This window comes from Notolepis coatsorum (assembly GCF_963971535.1).
Source record: "Notolepis coatsorum genome assembly, chromosome: 1".
In the NCBI taxonomy this organism is placed as follows: Eukaryota; Metazoa; Chordata; class Actinopteri; order Aulopiformes; family Paralepididae; genus Notolepis; species Notolepis coatsorum.
In genome coordinates, this window is record NC_140165.1 from 159,115,690 (window position 1) to 159,136,739 (window position 21,050).

At 41.6% G+C, this 21,050-nt stretch overlaps 1 protein-coding gene across 4 annotated transcripts in view; it reads right to left on the minus strand.

The window, feature by feature from the left end:
* Window positions 1-21,050, minus strand: part of LOC311240243 (uncharacterized protein) — a 201,509-nt gene that overhangs the window by 131,482 nt on the left and 48,977 nt on the right. For 3 of the 4 annotated variants that reach the window (XM_084328794.1, XM_084328793.1, XM_084328792.1), the window contains exon 5: window positions 1,002-3,268. The exons of the other annotated variant lie outside the window; for it this stretch is intronic. In XM_084328794.1, the coding sequence (XP_084184920.1) occupies window positions 2,264-3,268 (1,005 nt within the window). In that variant the 3' untranslated portion in view covers window positions 1,002-2,263. Of the gene's footprint in view, window positions 1-1,001; window positions 3,269-21,050 lie in introns of those variants that run through there. 4 annotated transcript variants of the gene reach the window in all.

Sequence of the window (21,050 nt, forward strand, 5' to 3'; positions counted from 1 at the left end):
TCTGATACCAGGCTAAAATACAATATCGGTTTTGAACAATTTCCCTGAAACTAAAATCTGATACCAAGAAACAAGTCTAACGTGCCAGAAATCAAAGCAAAGTGACTTGGTTTGCTGCATTCTCTTGACACATTAAACTCTCTAATGTAGAGAAATGTATTATATCTCAATAATCTTTGTCCAATGACCCCAAATTGACAGTCCAAGTCTGTACTGTTCATTGAGGCGAGACACTACAGGTGAATAGGGTAAACAATTTAACTAATAGATATCACAATGAAACTTCCCCAGTTTGTTACTTATATTAAGACAATACTTTTTTGTATTACAAGTTTTCTGAAATTGTATGTTTAAATATTCAAATGAGGCATGATCTACTTAAATATGCACTAATTTGCATATAATTCCAGGACAGAAATCTGAACATTGGATAAAGCCATTTTCAAAATTATAGTTTCATTTTGTTGACATATTAGAGCCAAAGGTTATTACAGAGGGGATTTTGGATATCTCTTTTTATCACTCCATAAATCAGAAAATACTCCATTCTGTCAAAATTTATGGTAAAATTCCATATTTCGCCATGTTTTTAGGAATAAAATGCGATATAAATCAGGGTATGAATGCGATATCAACAAACCCTTCTGTAAATACCTTCAGAACATAGATATGAATAGAACTGGAAGGTTTGGTGTATGCGAGTGCTGCTGAAGTGGAGATTTCTGGCTCAGAGTATGAGGAAAAACTCTTAAAACTCATTTGGGAAAACGCCTTCAAAGTTCTGTATTGTATTTTTTTAAACAGATATTTACAAACACAATACCTAATCAAACCATTAGTAATAGACAACCTAAACACATGCCTGATAACTGAATAATAATAATAATGATGTTATTGAACTGAACAGAACTACACACAGGATACAAACAGTGTAGTACAGTGTAGTACCCCCTAATAGGCAAAACATATTTGAATAGATATCACTATGAAACTTTCCCAGTTTGTTATGTACATATAAATTAAGAAAAAATATATTGCAAGTTTTCTGAAATTTATGTTTATATATGCAAATGAGGCACTTCCCCATTAAATATGTGCACATTTATGGATGCAATAAGGCAAAATGAAGTAAAATAAACAACTAAATGTGTGTTATTGACGTTTTATTGTCACTAGTTTCATAGAAGACATGTTTAGGAAGCAAAATATAAAAAAAAATCTCAAAATCAACAAAAAAAGTATATTTGCCTATTCACCTGGGGTGTCTCGCCTTAAAAGTAATGGATTAGTACTCGGTATCAGCCGGTACCCAAAGACCAGGTATTGGGGCTGAAAAGGTTTGGTTGGTGCGTCCCCAACACCCCCGCTCCTCAACCAAAACAACATCATGCTGCCGACAGGCCACTTAAAAGCTATGAAAAGCATGATCATGTACTGCATGCTGTACCAGTAGGCTACTGAAATGTATTACTCCATTACCATGGCAAACATAACTATTGACATATGGCACAAGCAGTGTATAATTATTGTCATTAATGGTTTCCCCTGGCAATTCAGCCTGTCCCTGTACTAGTAACCTACCAGTAGGCTACTGAAATGTATTACTCCATTACCATGGCAACCATAACTATTGACATATGGCACAAGCAGTGTATAATTATTGTCATTAATGGTTTCCCCTGGCAATTCAGCCTGTCCCTGTACTAGTAACCTACGCTACAGACAGCCCATCAGCACAAACTCCATGTATGTAGTAAAGTCCATAACCAAATAGAATAATGTAGTAGGCTACAGACAGCCTGATCACCACCAAGTCCACAGCTTTAGATTCTCTCTACCCCAGGTTGGTTATGATGTCTTAGTTAGCTAGGTTTTGCTCAAGAAAATTAAATGCTGCAGTCAATTTGTGAAAGCTTGAGCTTCATATCATTATCACACACACATATACACACCTGCTTCCCTCACAGTGCATACAATACCCCAGAAAGCAAAACATGAGGCTGTGTAAGTAGCAATTGGAGCCTAAAATGGACCAATACAATACAGCAGATATTTATCCCTATTAAATGCTAATGTTAACGTCACCTTGTCCAATCGGCTCTGTGAACTGGATGCTTTCTGCTGAGATGATGTTGTGCTATTGTGGTAGGCTAGTTCGGTTTTACATTAGACACACTGTACAACATTTTAGTTTGAAATTATCCCAAACTTGGACACCCACCCGCTTTCAGATGATGAAAATCTGTTTTAGCGACGGATAACTTTAATCCCTGGGTTTCTCTTCTGTGTGGATTTGCTGGTGTTTCTCTAAATGTCCAGATTGACGGAAGGATGCGTCACACTGGTCACAGTGGTAGGGTTTCTCCCCAGTGTGGGTGCGCTGGTGTACTTTAAGATGTCCCTTTCTGGTGAAGCTTGTTCCACACTGGTCACAGTGGAAGGGTTTCTCTCCAGTGTGAAGGCGCTGGTGTACTTTAAGACCCCCCTTTCTGGTGAAGCTCGTTTCACACTGGTCACAGTGGAAGGGTTTCTCTCCAGTGTGGGTGCGCAGGTGTACTTTAAGATGCCCATCTGTGGTGAAGCTTGTTCCACACTGTTCACAGTGGTAGGGTTTCTCTCCAGTGTGAAAGCGCTGGTGTACTTTAAGACTCCCCTCTGTGGTGAAGCTTGATCCACACTGGCCACAGTGGAAGGGTTTCTCTCCGGTGTGAATGCGCTGATGTACTTTAAGACTCCCCTTTCTGGTAAAGCTTGTTCCACACTGGTCACAGTGGAAGGGTTTCTCCCCAGTGTGGGTGCGCAGGTGTACTTTAAGATGCCCCTCTGTGGTGAAGCTTGTCCCACACTGGTCACAGTGGTATGGTTTCTCTCCAGTGTGAAGGCGCTGGTGTACTTTAAGATGCCCCTTTCTGGTGAAGCTTGTTTCACACTGGTCACAGTGGAAGGGTCTCTCTCCTGTGTGGATGCGCTGGTGCACTTTAAGATTGTCGGGTTTCTCTCCAGTGTGAATGCGCTGGTGTACCTTAAGATTCCCTTTTGTGGTGAAGCTCGTTCCACACTGGTCACAGCAGTGACGTCTGGACTCATTCCTGTTTGTTGTTGGGGTCCAGGGCGGTGACTCATCCCCATTTGTTGTTGGGGTCCAGGGCGGTGACTCATCCCCATTTGTTGGTGGGGTCCAGGGCGGTGACTCCTCCCCATTTGTTGGTGGGGTCCAGGGCGGTGACTCATCCCCATTTGTTGGTGGGGTCCAGGACAGGGACGGTATCTGTGATAAATAGAGAAACTCGAATGAAGAACTACTTCTATCCAAGTCCCTGGGAAATGTAATTAATTGATCACTGAAATATCTCCATAAGTATAACAGTCTAAAATACCCTGCCAGTTATTTAGATACACAATATTAAAGGTGTATAAATATACAAATATAAATATAAACGTTTTACATAAACATTACTGCACAACTGTCCTCTCTTAACAGACAAGACACAGAACGTACTTAAATTACTCTGAGCCCTTAACCCATTTGGACCTGAAACACCTGCTAATAAGCATTATATAGCTTGCATATACACACAAATGTGTTTCCCGGTTTCAGGAACACGGCAACTTTTTGGAAAATGTGCTTATTTGCCATCTACCCTGGAGTTCTCTGTGCATGCATTAGGCTTAGGGAATAGCTGCACCTTTAGCCTAGCATAGCATAATTTACTGTAAATAGGTGTAATGATTTCATCACCTCAAAAGCCCTGTTTTTCAAAAAACAACAGGGATTTTGAGGTGATGAAATCACTGCGCCCAGGCAGCAGTGGTTCGGCAAAAAAGATTCAGAGTATATATCTGCTTAGAAAATGAAAATGTTTAATTATTCTATTATTATTTGACGTGGTAAATACACAGGTCACAACATGTTTACAGGAACGTTTTGGAGTTGTATTTGGAGTGTATTTCGTGACTGTTGGGAACTAGGCTACACTGGCACACCTACTTCCAATAAATGACGCTAAGCTAGGCTAACGATGCGGCTGTTCCCTAAGCCTAATGCATGTACAGAGAAGTAAAGGGTATGTATCTGCTTGTCTAGCTCCAGGGCAGATGGCAAATAAGCGAATTTCCCAAAAAGTTGGCGTGTTCCTTTAAGCATGAGTAACGTTTAGGGCTGTACCCGACTCAGAATTGTCTTCGGCAGGTCAATATGACGATTTGTTTTGTATATATATATTAAAAAGAAAATGTAAGTCTATTAGACGTTCTGGCTAAATACATTTCAGTGCTAGCATACGTTAACATAGTCAAGTGCAACAGAGTCATATGACATTTCTTTTAGCATTTAAAATCAATAAATCTGCAAGCAACTGCATATGACGTCAGGTGGCTGATGTGAATTGCCGACAGTGCATTAGCCTGCATGTGGATTTGTCGGAATCATGTGGTGGAAAAATGAGACAGTAGTACCAAGGTTGCCGTGGTGATGTGAGATTTCCCATGACTAATAAACTCATAAGAACACCGGATTTTTTTTTAAACCAACAGACAGTAATACCTTCCATACATTTTCTATCAGACAGATGTAGCTGTTATTTAACGCATTGCTCAAACACTCTTTCTCTCCTTCACGTGCAGTTAAGTATTGATAACATATTTTATAAGAGTTTTATTTGTTTCAAGTTTTGTTTTATTTGTCACATATAAGGTACATGTACATTACAGTCAAATGTATGAGCCTCCTCAGATTGTGCTTCATACAGTAAAAAAAGGTTTAAAGAATAAAGACCAAATACTATACAAAATATACAATATACAAAACTAAAGTACAAAATGCAAAAATGAGGTAGAGATGTAGTGAAAATAATTTAGTAATAAATAGATAAAATATGGTGTAATGAGGGCGTCCCAGTGGCGAACCACATAACGCGCTGAGTCGCGGCACGGCCGACCCTGGTTCGATTCCCGAACCCGTCATTATTTGTCGAATGTCTTCCCCCCACTCTGTCTCCCGTTTCACCTCTCTCTCTACTGGACTGCCCAGTAGAATAAAGCGATAAACGCTAAAAAAATAAATCTTTAAAATATGGTGTAATGTGTTTAAAATATCTAAAGTGAATGTTAAAAGGTGAATGTTTGTGCATGTGGATGTGTGTGCAATGAATGTATAATTGATGGGTTAGTGTTGCATAGTCATTGAGCATCCTGATGACCTGGGCGCTTGAAGCCTTTTTACAACGCATCCGCGTTTCCGGGCTCCCGTTTTGCGCTCTGATTGGCCAGGTCATGTGACATGAGCGCCAATCGTGGGACGGCAAGTTTCTACACTAGTTAAGCTTAGGCACTCTTCGAAGTTGGTTAAGGTTAGAGTTTGTCTTAGAGCGTGACGGCAAGTTCTTTCGCCGGTTAAGCTTAGGCACTCTTTCGAAGTTGGTTAAGGTTAGAGTTTGTCTTAGAGCATGGCGATAGAACGGCAGGTAGTTTGCAGGCTGTTCGACGCGGAAATGGGCAAACACGCTATTGGGCGCACATGTCACATGACCTGGCCAATCAGAGCGCCGGAAACGCGGATGCGTTGTAAAAAGGCTACACGCGACATTGGGCCCAGGAGTTCAAAACTTTTAATCCCCATCTGATCCGATCAGATTTTTAAATCCCATTTTTTGTGATCCAGGATCAGACAACTCTGCCATATTTTGTCCCGGTATTTCAAAGCAATCCAGGATAGGATCACCCTGATCCAGATTCAGACTTTTCAAGATGACTAGATCCTGAATATCAGTGCTTTAATCCTACCGATCTCCATCTAGTGGATATGAAAAAGAATACAAGGAAGACACGAGACCACATTGCAGAGACATCTATAATGTCTAATTGTATTGATAAATACATAAAGAACATAAAATCATAATGGAATTGTAATTAAAAAGAATACTCCCACTAGGGTAACAACTAAAAATATTTATTCAAAGGCAGCTGATCATCCAGGCGTGCTTTGAGGAGCTGAATTCTGAGGTTTCAGTTTGCTGAAGGTGATGACAGATGGACTTTTTTGTTGAAGATATTTTCTCTTTAATTTAAATTACATTTGTGATTGACAATCTTTGTTGTAACCTTTATGAGCATACACATTTATGTCATCAACATTTGGTTGAAAACAAAATAGGCCACCACAAATGTGACCAAAATATTTTAAATAAAATGTATTTGCCATGACGGCAAAATAATTTGTATTATTTCAGTTAACAAACTTTGCCATCTTATTTATATTGAAACATATTTTTTAATAAATTGTATAGTACATTTTGCTCTGGTAATCCACTGGAAATCCACCCCTCTGGTGGGATCAAGATAATCCAGTTTTTTGGGAATCAGATAGGGATTAAAAGTGTTGCACTCCTGGGCCCTGGAGCTCCTTTTGAGTCTCTATACTGGCCATGAGACCGCAGCAGTGCACTTGGTGGCACTGGTTTTCATATGGTTATAACCAGTGTTGCGTTCCTCATATCAACACTGATTGCACGCACGCTAATGACGCCACGTGCACGCGCGCTCCCGTGCATGCGCATAAATGTCTCCCTCGCTTAAGCACAGACTAAAGACGATACCTAATTGCCTCTACGAATGGAATGTAACACATTTCATTCACAAGTTAGGTGTGAATGTATCTGAGAACATATTTAACACACCTGACGACCGGCGCTATTGATATGCAAAGTAGCCCAGGTGGGTAATTATAGCAAGATGTGAGTGCAGCGCAATCCTGTGCACATCCATGCATGTGCGTGCACGCGCTTCTGCTCACAAAACTTTGGCTGCACTGCGTGCAACCCCGTCCCATGAAGAACGCATCACTGATTATAACAACATGTAGGTAAAGTAAATATCTATATAGATATTAGTTTAACGGGCCCTGGGTGTGTGTGTTAAACTGTAGACAGACATGCAGGCCTGTGCAGCAAAGTGGTGGCTAGAGGGAGAGATATGAGCCACGGTCAGAGAGCCAGGAGGGCAGCTAGGGGGGGGGACGTCAGCATTTAGTAAGATAGGGCTAGGGGCCGTTGCTAGGATATAGACTTTATAGCTGCGAGTTCTTCCGGTTTGACGAGGGTTTGACAGCGAGACAGCAGAGAGCTCCAGCCTCCTTCGAGGCTGGAGGGGGGAAGGGGAAACCACGAGGATAGGCCACAACCGTGAACCTAGGAGAGATAGCTTACTTAGGCTAACAGAACAGGCTTTGGTTAACAGCTGCATAACCACCGAGTGGGTATCGAGAAATAGAATCTATTAATCTAGTTTCTTAGACCACCAAAGACTCAAATTTTGTACGAGATGCTATGTTTATGGAAATAAACATCCTATAATGATAAAGAGATCACGTTTCCAGTACAATTCTTTTGCCCAGATGCATTAACGGGGACAGTGTTACAGCCGGTAAGATTGCCTCAACAAACAAACAAACACCGCAGAGACTTCACGGAAGGTGATAACAATCAACGAAGAAGCGGTCAACACTGTAATCTTACAGGTGGCTAGAGTCTTTGACAATTCTCTTAGCCTTGGCCCTGCAACACCTGGTGTAAATGTCCTGGAGAGTGGGAAGCCCACCTCCAGTTGTGCGTTTGGCTGATCGAGCCACTCTCTGCAGTCTGCTGTGGTCGTGTGCAGTGCTATTCCCATACCAGGAGGTGATGCATGAGTAGAAGTTCTTGAAGATCTTCTGACTCAGCTTGAAAATCAAAAGCTATCAACAACCTACACAAGCCATTTTTGATCAACGTTAACTTTGTATCGTCTATTTTACTGCCGTGATTTGCGCCTACATTTGTACATTTGACTGACACCACAGTTCACTCCTTTGCTTTTTATTAGTGTATTTGAGTATTTATTAGTGTATTTGGGTATTTGTGTTTTGTCGCGATGACCACCAACCGGAGGACGCTTGCCCTCGTACTTTGTTTGGATGACTTTGGTGATGTCCCTGCTGTCACCATACCATCCGACGGTCGTAGAGCAAGGAGCATGTGGGTACATGAAACGATTCGTCTGAGACAGCAGTACGGGGAATACCATCGCCTCGTCCAAGAGCTCCGGTTCGATGGAGCCCGGTTCCAGGCCTATTTTAGGCTAACCAAAGGCCAATTTGAGCTGCTCCTCCAGAAGGTTGGCGGTACCATCTCCAGAGCACAGACAAGGTTCAGGGAGACGATCAGCCCTGCAGAGCGTCTGTGCATCTGTCTGCGGTGAGTTGCAGTGTACACACCCTATTCAGCTATGGGGTTAGCAAGATTAAACTTTGACCAATGCGACCCCTGCAGGATAAATTTGGTTCGACCTCTATGGGTTAGAATTGACTAAATACACGTTGTTACAAGATGTCCAATATCTCAATCTATACCTTGCTGGAAAAAAGCTAATTTTATTATTTAATAACTAGTTGCTTTAATAATCTCTTGTATTGAGCAGGGTTGTGATCAATATGCATCAATACTGAAAATATTTTAGCATGCAAATGTTGTATTATCCAACCTACTGAGAAGTAAATGAGAATTATTTTTTTCTTCCCATCATGACGAAGTAAACAGCCACTTCTATTCGAAATAATTACAATAACATTTGTCTCACATTCTAGGTTCCTTAATAATTACAATAACACTCGTCTCACATTCTAGGTTCCTTAATAATTACAATAACACTTGTCTCACATTCTAGGTTCCTTAATAATTACAATACCACTTGTCTCACATTCTAGGTTCCTTGCTACTGGCGACTCCTACAGGACCATAGCGTTCAGCTATCGAGTGGGTAACTGTACGGTGGGACGTATAGTGAGGGATGTATGTGAGGCTATATGGAGCTGCCTTCTGGTCGACTACATGCCTGTGCCCAAGAAGGAAGACTGGCAGAGAATTGCTCAGGAGTTCAGTTCCCTCTGGGCCTTCCCAAACTGCCTAGGTGCAGTTGATGAGAAGCACGTCATCATTCAAGCCCCACCTGGCAGCGGTTCCCTTTATTTAATTATAAGGGAACCTTCTCCATAGTTCTCCTCGCCATCGTGGATGCCCACTACCGCTTCCACATGGTTGATGTGGGATCATATGGGAGAAACAGCGATGGGGGAACGCTGTCTGCCTCCGCATTCGGCAGGGCCCTACACCAAGGTACGCTGGACCTGCCGGAAGACGCCTCTCTCCCGGGGGCAGAGGACCTGGGTCCCCCACATCTTTATGGCAGATTAGGCCTTCCCTCTGAGAAGAGAGGTGATGAGGCCCTACGCTGGGTGAACAAAGGGAGAGAAGAGGGTCTTCAACTTCAGGCTTTCCCACGCCAGAAGAATGGTGGACTGCTCCATCGCCATTGTTACGGACGCTGTCCTTTTATGTATGGGGAGTTATGTATGTTATCTGTGTTATGTATGTAGTCTGGTTTTGGATTGTTGTCCTCTGTCTCTCCCCCTGTCTTCTCCATATCTGTTTTCCCAGCACCAGCTGGTCAATCAGCACCTCAGTCCTTCCCCAGCAGCACCTGATGCCAATCTGCAATCAACCTCCCCACTCCCTTCATATGTCCCAGTCTTTGTGTCAGTTCCCTCTCTGTGTCTTTGGTGGTAGAGCTGTCTTTTGGTATAGAGCCGTGGCTCTGGTTAAGGTATCTTTTGGTAGAGCTGGTGAAAGCTCTGGTGCGTTGCGCTGTTGGGTTATAGAAATATCTTTAGTGTTATCCTTTATTGTAGAGCTGTATCTTTAGTGTTGTGTGTTTTGTAGAGCTGTGGCCTTTTGGGCATTAGGTTGGTGTAGAGCTGGTACCTAAAGCTCTGATTCATTGAGTTGTTGTTTTGTAAAGTCATTGTATATTATTGCACATTTCTGTTGAACCATAACCCTTTGTATATTTGTTTGTAATTTTTTCACCCAGCCTATGGTGATTATCTTTCTGTATTCTAAGGAAGATACCCTGGGGTCTACATTTTGCATCACGTAGGTGTTAGAGACACCAGCTTAGAGTGAGCACCACCCGCTGTACTTTTGGGCGCTTGGCGCCTGTAAAGGGGGGTGGGTTTTCTTTTCCTTTTTGTGTTTGATTTGTTGCCACTGGTAGTCCTCCTTGCTCTCTGTGTTGCTGTGTTTGTGAAGTAAATATAATGTTGGCAAACTGTTTCCTGATTTTGTGTCGCTGCACCCTCACCTATATTTGTTGCCTTGTGTTGCGCCCCCACACTGGGGTGCATAACAGCCATCATGGCAGATCAGTGGAGGCTATATCGGAGGGTGCTGTGTGTCTCCAGAGGTTGCAGAGAAAGTTGTGAAAGCAACATGCATGCTCCACAACTTCATGAGGTGAACTTCATACTGATGAAACAGTACTGTATATATTTATGTCATAAATGTCTTTATGAATTGAAAATGGGGGAACCTGATGTAAACAAGACGAAAGTCTTTTTCTGGTCTGCATCCTCTTAGCAGTTGTTTGTATTGAGCCGTACTGTATTATACCCTTTCTGCAATCTGTGTTAATAAAGTTTTCAATCAATCAATCAATCAATCAATCAATCAATCAATCAGGTGGGACGATGGTGGATCTGTGCCAGTGCCTGCAGTGTCAGCAGAGCCACTCCTTGGTGCCCAGGCCCTCAGAAGGGTTGGAAGCAACAACGCCACCAGAGAGGCCATTTCTGTCAGGGAGACCTTTACTGGCTACTTCTCATCAGCAGCCATGGCAGAATGGAATCATCTGAGGACCTCCCGTATTCACTGTTCATTACAAACTTTCACTGTGCATCACGTTGTTTGTAGAGCTAAATCTATATTTTATATTATAGCTATGGATACAATATCATGGTCATTTGACAGTATGAACCTTCTGTTCAAGATGCAAAAAATAAAAATAAATTCCATCAATACGTTCCCGTTTTATACCGTGGTGAATATGAGTGTTATTTCGGAATGATCAGGGCTAATTCCTGCAAGGCTATTTATAAGGCGCGACGCTAATAGCGTTAAATCCAAGTCAAGAGTCACTTTATTGTCCCATCAGCTGGGAAATTTGTCTTGGGCTTACACCCACACTACAGCCACAGACACATACATACAGACATGACACAACACAACTGACTCCAAACAGAGGAGATACACAATATAAAAGATACAGTAAAGTACCTGCACAGCAGGATTTCTGGCAACACCACATTAGAATAGTATAGCCAAATATCGGTTATCGAATATTGATAATATAACAACCAAATATCAGTTATTCGATAATTGCCATTTATCTGGCACTATTTAAAAGTTTAACTAAGATCGGAATAAAGGAGTTTTTAAACCTATTTAGTCTAGAGTGTGGAACTCTAAACCTCCTCCCAGAGGGCAGTAGCTCATACTCGGCATGTAAGACATGGGAGGGGTCCGAGACTATTCTATTGGCTTGCCTTAGAGTAGCCTGTTCAAAAATAGACTGCAGGGATGGGTGACCTTTCACCCCTATGATCTTCCATGCAGTCTGCATCAGACGGACCAGTTTGGACTTTAATTGTACAGACAGGTTACCAAACCAAGCTGTAATACCGTATCTGATGAGACTCTCTACTACAGATTGGTAGAAAAGTAACATACATTTTTTATCTACACCATGAACTCTAAGGCGACGTAGAAAGTGCAGTCGTTGTTGTAGTCTGCTACACAGGCTATCAAGTTTCAAGTTTCTTTAATAGTTGTCATACAGAAGTACAGAATACTTTCATACAAAATGCTTCTTACTGTTACGCTCCAGAGACTGTGCTAGACAAGATAGTATCAAATAACATAGTATAGCATGTAAATTAGACGTAGAAAATGAGGTCACAGTGTTCAGTATAGACATATGTACAATGTTCGATGCAGAATAGACGTAACTGAGTTACCATATAATATACAATACTATGCAGTGTACTAATGTACAATACTATATAGTGCAAAGCAGAAATGGGATGAGGTACAATTTAGGTACAATTTACAGTAAGGTGTACGAGTTGTAGTGCAATCCTTCATCAATAAATATAAAGTGTGGGGAGTGGGTGCTACAGTGTGTTTGTTTAAAGTGAGTGTGTGCTATAAAGTGTGTGGAGTGGGTGCTACAGTGTGTTTGTTTAAAGTGAGTGTGTGCGTGTGGATGTGTGTGCTATGTGCGTTTGATGGTTGTTGTTGTGTAGTGTTCATTGTTCGTTTAGCAGCCTGATGGCCTGGGGATAGAAGCTTCTTCTGAGTCTTTCTGTGCTCGCCTTGAGACTCCGGTATCGCTTGCCTGACCGCAGCAGTTCTACATGGGTGTTCCAGGTTAGTGTGTTATCGACAAAAATCCCAAGATACACGCTAGTTAAAAATCCAAATGCATATGATAGGTATTATGTTCCATTATGAATGCATGAAAGGGGGGGGGGGTGGGTGGGTCGTTTCTGATTAATTGATTGCCAATAACGGCATTCGTTATTACCACAACATACGCTGATCAGGGGAATGGCTATGAAATCCTTCCACGATCAAGCTGAAATGTACTTTAAATTGTCATTACCTGTGGCGGGTCGGATTCCAAAAAGAATATTCCAATTATTTGATTGCCATCTGGTAGACCATATGTCCATTTGGCCCATGATATAACCCACCACAGCGCGGTGAGTCGGGGGTCCCGAGGGCTATTCAATACGATCCGGTGAACGTTAGTAGAAAAGTCCGCCCGGAGTGTTTTCAGTGTGGCACCCGGTCTGCAACAGGGGTTACTGCATTCTTGAGACAGCACCACTACCAGGATCTGGCCGGTACTGCACCTTCGGAGTCCCAATATGCCTCTTCCAGGCAAAATACAGCTCTGTGACATTGAATAGGATATTAAAAGCAAATAAAAGAAAAAACTAGTCAAAAACGTCAACCACTGGCTCCCAATAACGTACTGTATATATATACGTGATTGGCCGGGAATGTGTTAAGATGCAAATTCACTCAGAAACCAAGGAGCACCTGGGAGTTAATAGGGAGGTCAAGTGTTTTTCGGTCATCACCGAGATTTTTTTTTATAAATAATATAATTGGTTTAAACCGGTGGTAGAGCCAATATTTATTTAATTACATATTCCACCTCTGTGACATGGTCTCTACAACATAAAAAAATATCAAAATGTTCGTTTTTAGTGACGAAATAAATTATAATTTTGTTACAGATACTTCTTGTAAATCACTTGTCCCGGCTATAATCCATTATAATCGTTCATGGAAATTTTCCTTTTGAGCTCAGAGAGAACACTCAGGAACGCAAAGCTGGGAGACTGACTTGTGAATCTAGTCCAGTCACTTAGGCAACTGCTTCATGGTACTCAAAGCAGTTGCCGTCCGAATTGAGGCACGGGTGGACCTTGCAGACGTCCAGTACTTGCAGGTCTGGCGATAGGTATAGACAGGGGCATGGAACAGGGACAAATCAAACCGCACAGAATCATTTGTGATGTGACTGCGGTGTCCCCGGACAGGCTTGGGGACATCAGCAGAGGTGCTGGGGTTGCCTGGCAATGCTGAGCTCCTTCTGGGACTAGATGTGACTGGCCTCTGGTTGCTGGCACCCTTGAACAACTTTAATAGTTGTCATACCCTTACTTCCTGCTTCAGCAAAGCAAGCTGCTTTTACTGTCGCTCCGCTCCGCTGCTTTTGCCTATCGCTATTATAATGATTTATTACAGCCCTTTCAACTTTAATTACTCTGTACGTTAACTCCCAATTCCTATGGTACTTCTCCAGAACTGTGAATCTTCTTATCTATTCAGATTTTTTACCACAGTCGAAAGGAGTAGCAAGATTCTCCGTGGGAGGAATAGCGAGCCGTCTTATCAGCTACACACAAAGGACTATGTCGGAAGGCAAGGATATTTATGAAAGACGAGGAAGGTTTTCCTTGTTATTTTGAGTTTTAACGAGACGGAAGACGACAGTGTGAGTAATAGCACAGCTCCAGGGCTACGGAACTGCCCCGTGCCACCATCACCACCACCACCACCACCATCACCACCACCACCACCATCATCATCATCATCATCACCACCACCACCACCAGCTAAGTACCTAGCTTAGCTTCAGCTTAGCCTAACCTGAAAAGAAATAAAGGAAGATGCCGGGACTCGGCTCTCCCACAGAATGTACTAATTGCTTGGAGATGAGAAAGAGGATTGTAGAGCTGGAGGCTCGGGTTTCTACCCTGTACCAAATACAGCAGGATGAGCAACTCATTGACTCTATTTATGAAGCTACTACAAATATAGCCAACAATACCATGATTGAGAACTGGCCTATGCTAGTAACTACAGAACAGCACCACCCAAAAGACGGTCCTTGGCACAACCAAGGAGCTAGACCAAAGCAGTGGATCACCGACAAGGATAAAAGGAGAAATAAACGATCCAGGACCTCACCCCCGGTACCGCCAGGAAATAGTTTCAACCTACTCTCGGAAACACGCATATCAACACCCAAGGCAAAGAGACATAGAAGCGTAGCTAACAACGCTAACGAAGAAAACAGCAAGCGTAACGGAGCTCACGCTAACGACGCTAATAGCAAGAATACCGGAGCTCACGCTAACACTAGCGAAGCAAACAGCTGGCATGCCGGAGCTCACGCTAATGCTAGCAAAGCACACGCTAACGACGAGACGACGAGGAAAACAGAGCCACTAGCGACACGGCTGGCAAACACGACCCAGACCGAGCGAACGGCTAACAGCGAAGAGACTATCATGCGCCGAGAACGTCGCGGTAGCCAACGCCGAAGGTACGGGACCAGCGTTAACATGAAGGCTAACGAGGCTTCACCAAGGCCACAGGACTGTGGAAAGAACCGGCAGACTAGGCCTAGCCCAAAAACAAACGGCCCCAAAACTGTTGGAAAGAAAAATGCTAACCTCACACAGAAAATAGACTGCATACTGATTGGAGATTCCATAACAAGGTATGTGGAGATGGCAAACACAGAAAATATCTGTCTAGACAATACAACTGTGAAAGAGCTAGCCGAAAAACTTCCAACACTAATCAGACCAGGAATAACAAAAATTGTCATTCACTCTGGATCGTTTGACATCCTGCGAAAGAAGACTGGCACAGAGACTTTGAAAGACGATTTCACACGTTTAATGAACACACTAGACAAACATCAGTCTGTGTACACAAACACTGATGTGTCCATCAGTGGACCAATTGCATGCTTTCGCAGAGGACAGGAAGCATTCAGTCGACTCCTAAATTTTAATTCATGGTTAGGGGCTGCATGTCTCGTACACGGCCTGAAATTCATTGACAACTTCAATGTTTTCTGGAATAACCCAGAACGTTTTCAAAGAAATGGCTTCTTCCCAAATCGCTTAGGTTCAAAGCTCCTATCAGCAAACATGCGTCATGCCTTGATGGCCTCCAAGAATATTAAGCTCACACCAGCACGAGAGATAGTCATGAAGGACACAATCTCACCACGAAGTACAGCACAAGACGTCCCGTCCCCGTCCCCCCCCCCCATATCACACAAGGCCATCTCGTCTGATCAAATGTCCCCGAAAGCACAGTGCAGTCAGTACGGTACAGTATAGCACAATTACCATGCCATCTCTAAAAACATACAAGTAATCATAACTAGCCAATGGCATGGTGAAAAATATACGCCACCAATGCGTTTACCTGCTATTAACCTCAGGGCCATCACGGTCAAACCAAAGCAGACCTCCTCTAAAGAAGTCCAACAAATAAAATTAGCTTTCCTAAATGTCAGATCACTGAATAATAAAACATTCTTAGTAAATGATCTGATTAAAGAAAATAACTTAGATTGCATTTGCCTAGTAGAGACATGGCTAAATAATGACACAGCTACATCAATAATGATAGAAGCTTGTCCACCAGACTATAACTTTTTTCAAATACCCAGAAAAAATAAAAGGGGCGGAGGAGTTGCAGCAATCTTCTCCTCAAAACTCTTGTTTAGAATCACAGAACTAGGCGAGTTCATGTCAATGGAATATCTTGCCATTGAACTAAAAACAGAATCAACTATTATTGTCACAATATACCGCCCGCCTAGACACTCACCAATATTTATACAGGAGCTCTCTGAACTGATCTCACTATGTGTTACCGGATATGATAAGGTGATCCTAAATGGAGACCTGAACATCCATTTTAATAAGAAAACAGACTCCAAAACTATGGAACTAAAAAATCTACTGGATAGCTTTGACCTAATACAGCATATAACAAATGCAACTCACCGGCTTGGGAATACACTAGACTTAGTTATAACAACAACTGGGCTAAGCATAACAAATATCTCAATAACTGAATTACCTCTCTCCGACCATCACTGTATATTTTTTGATACTCAAATAACCCTTACTAAAACAAAAAAAGAAATCATAGTTAAAAAGAGGCTCCTAAACGACAAAGCTGAATCAAAGTTCATTGATCTTATCAGACTACATGAACCACACAATCATGACAGCTCTCTAAATGAAATGGTAGAAAATCTCAATGATCCAATGTCATCTATATTAAATTCTGTCGCCCCATTAAAAACGAAAAAGAAGAAAACTAGAGCCTCGCCCTGGTTAAACTATAATACGGTCAACAAAGAAAAAAGGAAATGTCGTGCAGCGGAGCGAAAATGGAGAAAAACAAAAACCACCATATGCTGTGATATATACAAAGATGCTTTAACTGCTTATAATAAAACCATCCGCTTAGCAAGGAAAGATTACTTCTCTAAAATCATTACAGAAAATGCTGGAAACTCCAGAATCCTCTTTTCCACTATTAATGTACTACTCAACACTGCCCCTACACCTCCTCAGTCATCAACGGTTAAGTGTGAAGAACTTGCACTATTCTTTAACAACAAAATAACCTTGATCAGGGCCAGCATTACTCATGATGGAAATAAAGTTGATTGCGGCAAACCGTGCAATGTAACCATGAGAAGTTTCACATGCATCACATTAGATGTACTCTGCAAAACTGTCTCAGAATGTAACTCCTCCACCTCAGACATTGACCCTATACCTACAGCTTTCTTCAAACGGGTATTTAATAGTGTTTCAAGCCCTGTGCTAGATATCATAAACACTTCCCTTAGGACTGGTATTTTCCCGGATGCCTTTAAAACAGCAGTTGTAAAGCCATTACTAAAAAAACCTAACTTGGATAGTAATGAAATGGCAAATTATCGTCCAATATCCAACCTACCATTCATTAGTAAAGTACTTGAAAAGATAGTTTCAGTTCAAATAAATTCCTTTCTTGAAGAAAACAACATCTTAGAAGAATTTCAGTCAGGATTCAGAAAATATCACAGCACTGAAACTGCCCTCACCAAAATAATCAGTGACCTCAGACTAAACTCTGACGAGAATAAGATCTCCATCCTTATCCTGTTAGATCTCAGTGCAGCATTTGATACAATCGATCACGATATTCTAATCGATCGTCTTGAAAACCATGTCGGTTTCTCAGACCATGTGCTGGGCTGGTTTAAAACATACATCAGAGGGAGGAAATTCTATGTTAAACTAGGAGATCACATGTCTGATATATACGACAACAACTATGGAGTTGCACAAGGGAGTTGCTTAGGTCCTTTACTCTTCTCCCTTTACATGTTACCGCTGGGTGATATCATCAGAGAACATAATGTAGATTTCCATAGCTATGCGGATGATACACAACTGTACATATCTGCTGAACCAAATGATACAGCGATTAGCTCCATTACAGACTGCTTACTGGCAATAAATAAATGGATGAGTAAGAACTTCCTGAAACTAAACGAGAACAAAACTGAAATTCTAATTATCGGCTCCAAAACTAAAAAAGAAACATTAATAAAGAACCTGGGGGGACTAACCCCTTGGATCAAATCTGAGGTCACTAGTCTTGGGGTTATCATAGATTCAGAACTGAACTTCAATTCTCATATTAGCAAAGTGACGAAAACATCGTTCTTCCATCTCAGAAATATAGCAAAAGTACGACCATTTATTAATCAGAACGATGCTGAGAAGCTAATTCATGCATTCATATCTAGCCGGTTAGACTACTGTAATGCACTTTTCACAGGTCTCCCTAAGAAAACCACAGAGAGGCTTCAGCTAATCCAAAACTCTGCAGCCCGACTGCTAACTAGAACCAAAAGGAGAGAGCACATTAGTCCAGTCCTAGCCGCTTTACACTGGCTTCCTGTAACATTTAGAATTGACTTTAAGGTCCTTCTCCTTACATACAAAGCTCTAAATGGACAGGGACCTAGCTACATCGCCAACACTCTAATAAATTACACACCAGCAAGAACACTGCGATCATCAGCTGCTGGACTACTAGAGGCTCCCAGAAGCAGTCAAAAGAGGATCGGTAATGCAGCCTTTATCAACTATGCCCCAAAACTATGGAACAAACTACCCCAAAACATCAGGGAAGCCAACTCGCTAGATAACAAACTATCATTACACATGGGCAAAACAGAGTCCATTCTCTTCGGTTCAAATAACAAACTCAGCAAGACCGACGGCTTCTCAGTTACAGTGGGTGACAATATTGTCACAAGGAAAGATGAAATTACCTACCTGGGTTCCATCCTAGAGGCTAATCTCTCCTGTGACAAAATGGCATCCAATGTAATAAAAAAAGTCAACCAACGAACTCGATTCTTGTACCGGATCTCCTCTCTGGTAAACAAGAATACCCTGAAGACTCTGGCAGGAGCACTCATTCAGGGGTACTACGACTATGCTTGCACCTCATGGTACCAAAGCACCTCAAAGGCGCTAAAAACAAAATTACAAACATCTCAAAACAAACTGGTCAGACTACCCACTTTGACAACCTAGGATGGCTTAGAGTAGATGACAGAGTACAGCAACTTGCAATGGGCCTGGTCTACAAGATACACTACACGACCAAGGTACCCATGTACATGGCAAAATACTTCCCAAAGGTCAGTGAATACCACGATCACAACACCAGAGGGAGCTCCACAAATCATGTTAAACCCAGATTCGGCTCAAACAAGGGACTAAACACGTTTCGCAATTATGCCACATCAATGTGGAACGCCCTACCCAAAGCTGTAAAGGAATGTGGATCACTACCCACTTTCAAAACCTCTCTCAAGAGACACCTACGGGAGACTGCAATTCAACACTGGCCCCTGTAAATATCCTAACCCAACCCCCCCCCCCCCTCAATGTACAGTGTTACTTGTTTATACAGTGTGCCCCCCGGCCCCCCCCCCCCCCCCCCCCCCCAACCACCTCCAATGTAAATTACCCAGTATGGTTGTCAATATCCCAATGTACCCAACCCCCCCCACCCAACCTCCTCCAATGTACAGTTTTCTACGTCAAATGTATATACTCCCTTTTCTTGACTCCTTCTGTATCACAAACAGTACTGTATTTGCAAATCTGGTATGTCATAAATGTATAGATGTAGCAGTACTGACTATCTGTATGTCATGTATGTCATATATGTCTATATGAATTGAAAATGGGGGACCCTGATGGAAACAAGACAAACGTCTTTCTCAGGTCTGCATCCCCTTAACAATTGTATGTATTGAGCCGTACTGTATTGTACCCATTCTGCAATCTGTTAAATAAAGTTTTCATTCATTCATTCATTCATTCATTCATTCATTCATTTCATTCATTCATTCATTCATTCACATCTTTAAAAGACAGCTTAAAACCTATCTCTTTGCTCAGGCATTTCACTGATAGATATCTGCTACCACCTAGTGGCAAGAGGAAACATCAGGGATATCCTGACACAACTTGTATTTATTCTTACCCTGCCTACTCTTTTACACTGCCTATCAAATTCATGTGTCGGTTATTGCACTTTTTACTTCTTACTGATGACTATTTTTAAACTGAATCATTTTAAACTATTCTTATTATTTGCTAGATCCAAATGTGAAACACTGATTATTTATGACTATTTTTAAACTGAATCATTTTATTCTTATTATTTGCTAGATCCAAATGTGAAACACTGATTATTTGTTCATGAACTACAGGAGTATTACTGAATAGAGAGCCTATTAGGATGCTAGATCCTAATGTGAAACACTGATTTGCCATATCTTGCTATGCTCGCTCATGCCTGTATTTTTTATGTCCGTTCTATTTTATAATTTTTTGACTATTTTTAAACTGAATCATTTTAAACTATTTTTACTATTTGTGTTACTGAAAACTGTAAGCGGAGAGCCTATTGGGATGCTAGATCCTAATGTGAAACACTGTGATTCTACCCGTCTATCTTTTTATGCTCGCTTATGCCTGTATTTTTTACTGTTGTGAAGCACTTTGAACTGCAACCTCTGTATGAAAAGTGCTATACAAATAAAGTTATTATTATTATACAGAAGTACAGAATACTTTTATACAAAATGCTTCTTACTGTTACGCTCCAGAGACTGTGCTAGACAAGATAAGTATGAAATAACATAGTGTTAAGAGCTACAAGCTGTCTCTATCTATCTCAATCACCTACTCGAGATAGAAGCCTGTGGCCGCTCGATATCCCCCAGCGAGGTGCTAAACTCGCCAAGTTCTCGAGTCAATTACTATTTCTGTCAAGTTTACTTCATAGTCACTGGTCTAGTTATATCCAGTTGATATGAAATGTAAGTAATAAACCGAATGTATGTCTAGGAGAACTCTCATTGCCTATAATAACAATAATATCATTATTATCATTATCATCAATATCATCATTTTACGTAATGCCTGTTAGGCTGCTTCTCTGGAAGCCTGATGATCTTACGTCACCACCACCACCATCATCACCGTCCTCATTTGTGAGGAAAGGCCTGTTAATAACATATATATATATATAATATATAATTTTTTAGCTGCAAAGCATTAACCAGTCAATTGATTCAATCTGTATTACATGCTGCCAGTACATTATAGTCACCTTCAATAGGAAATCAGGGCGGCGGCCGGCATCGTGGCACATTGCTGGCAGAAATCAGTCCAAGAATTCAATGGATAATTAGAAAAAAGTAAT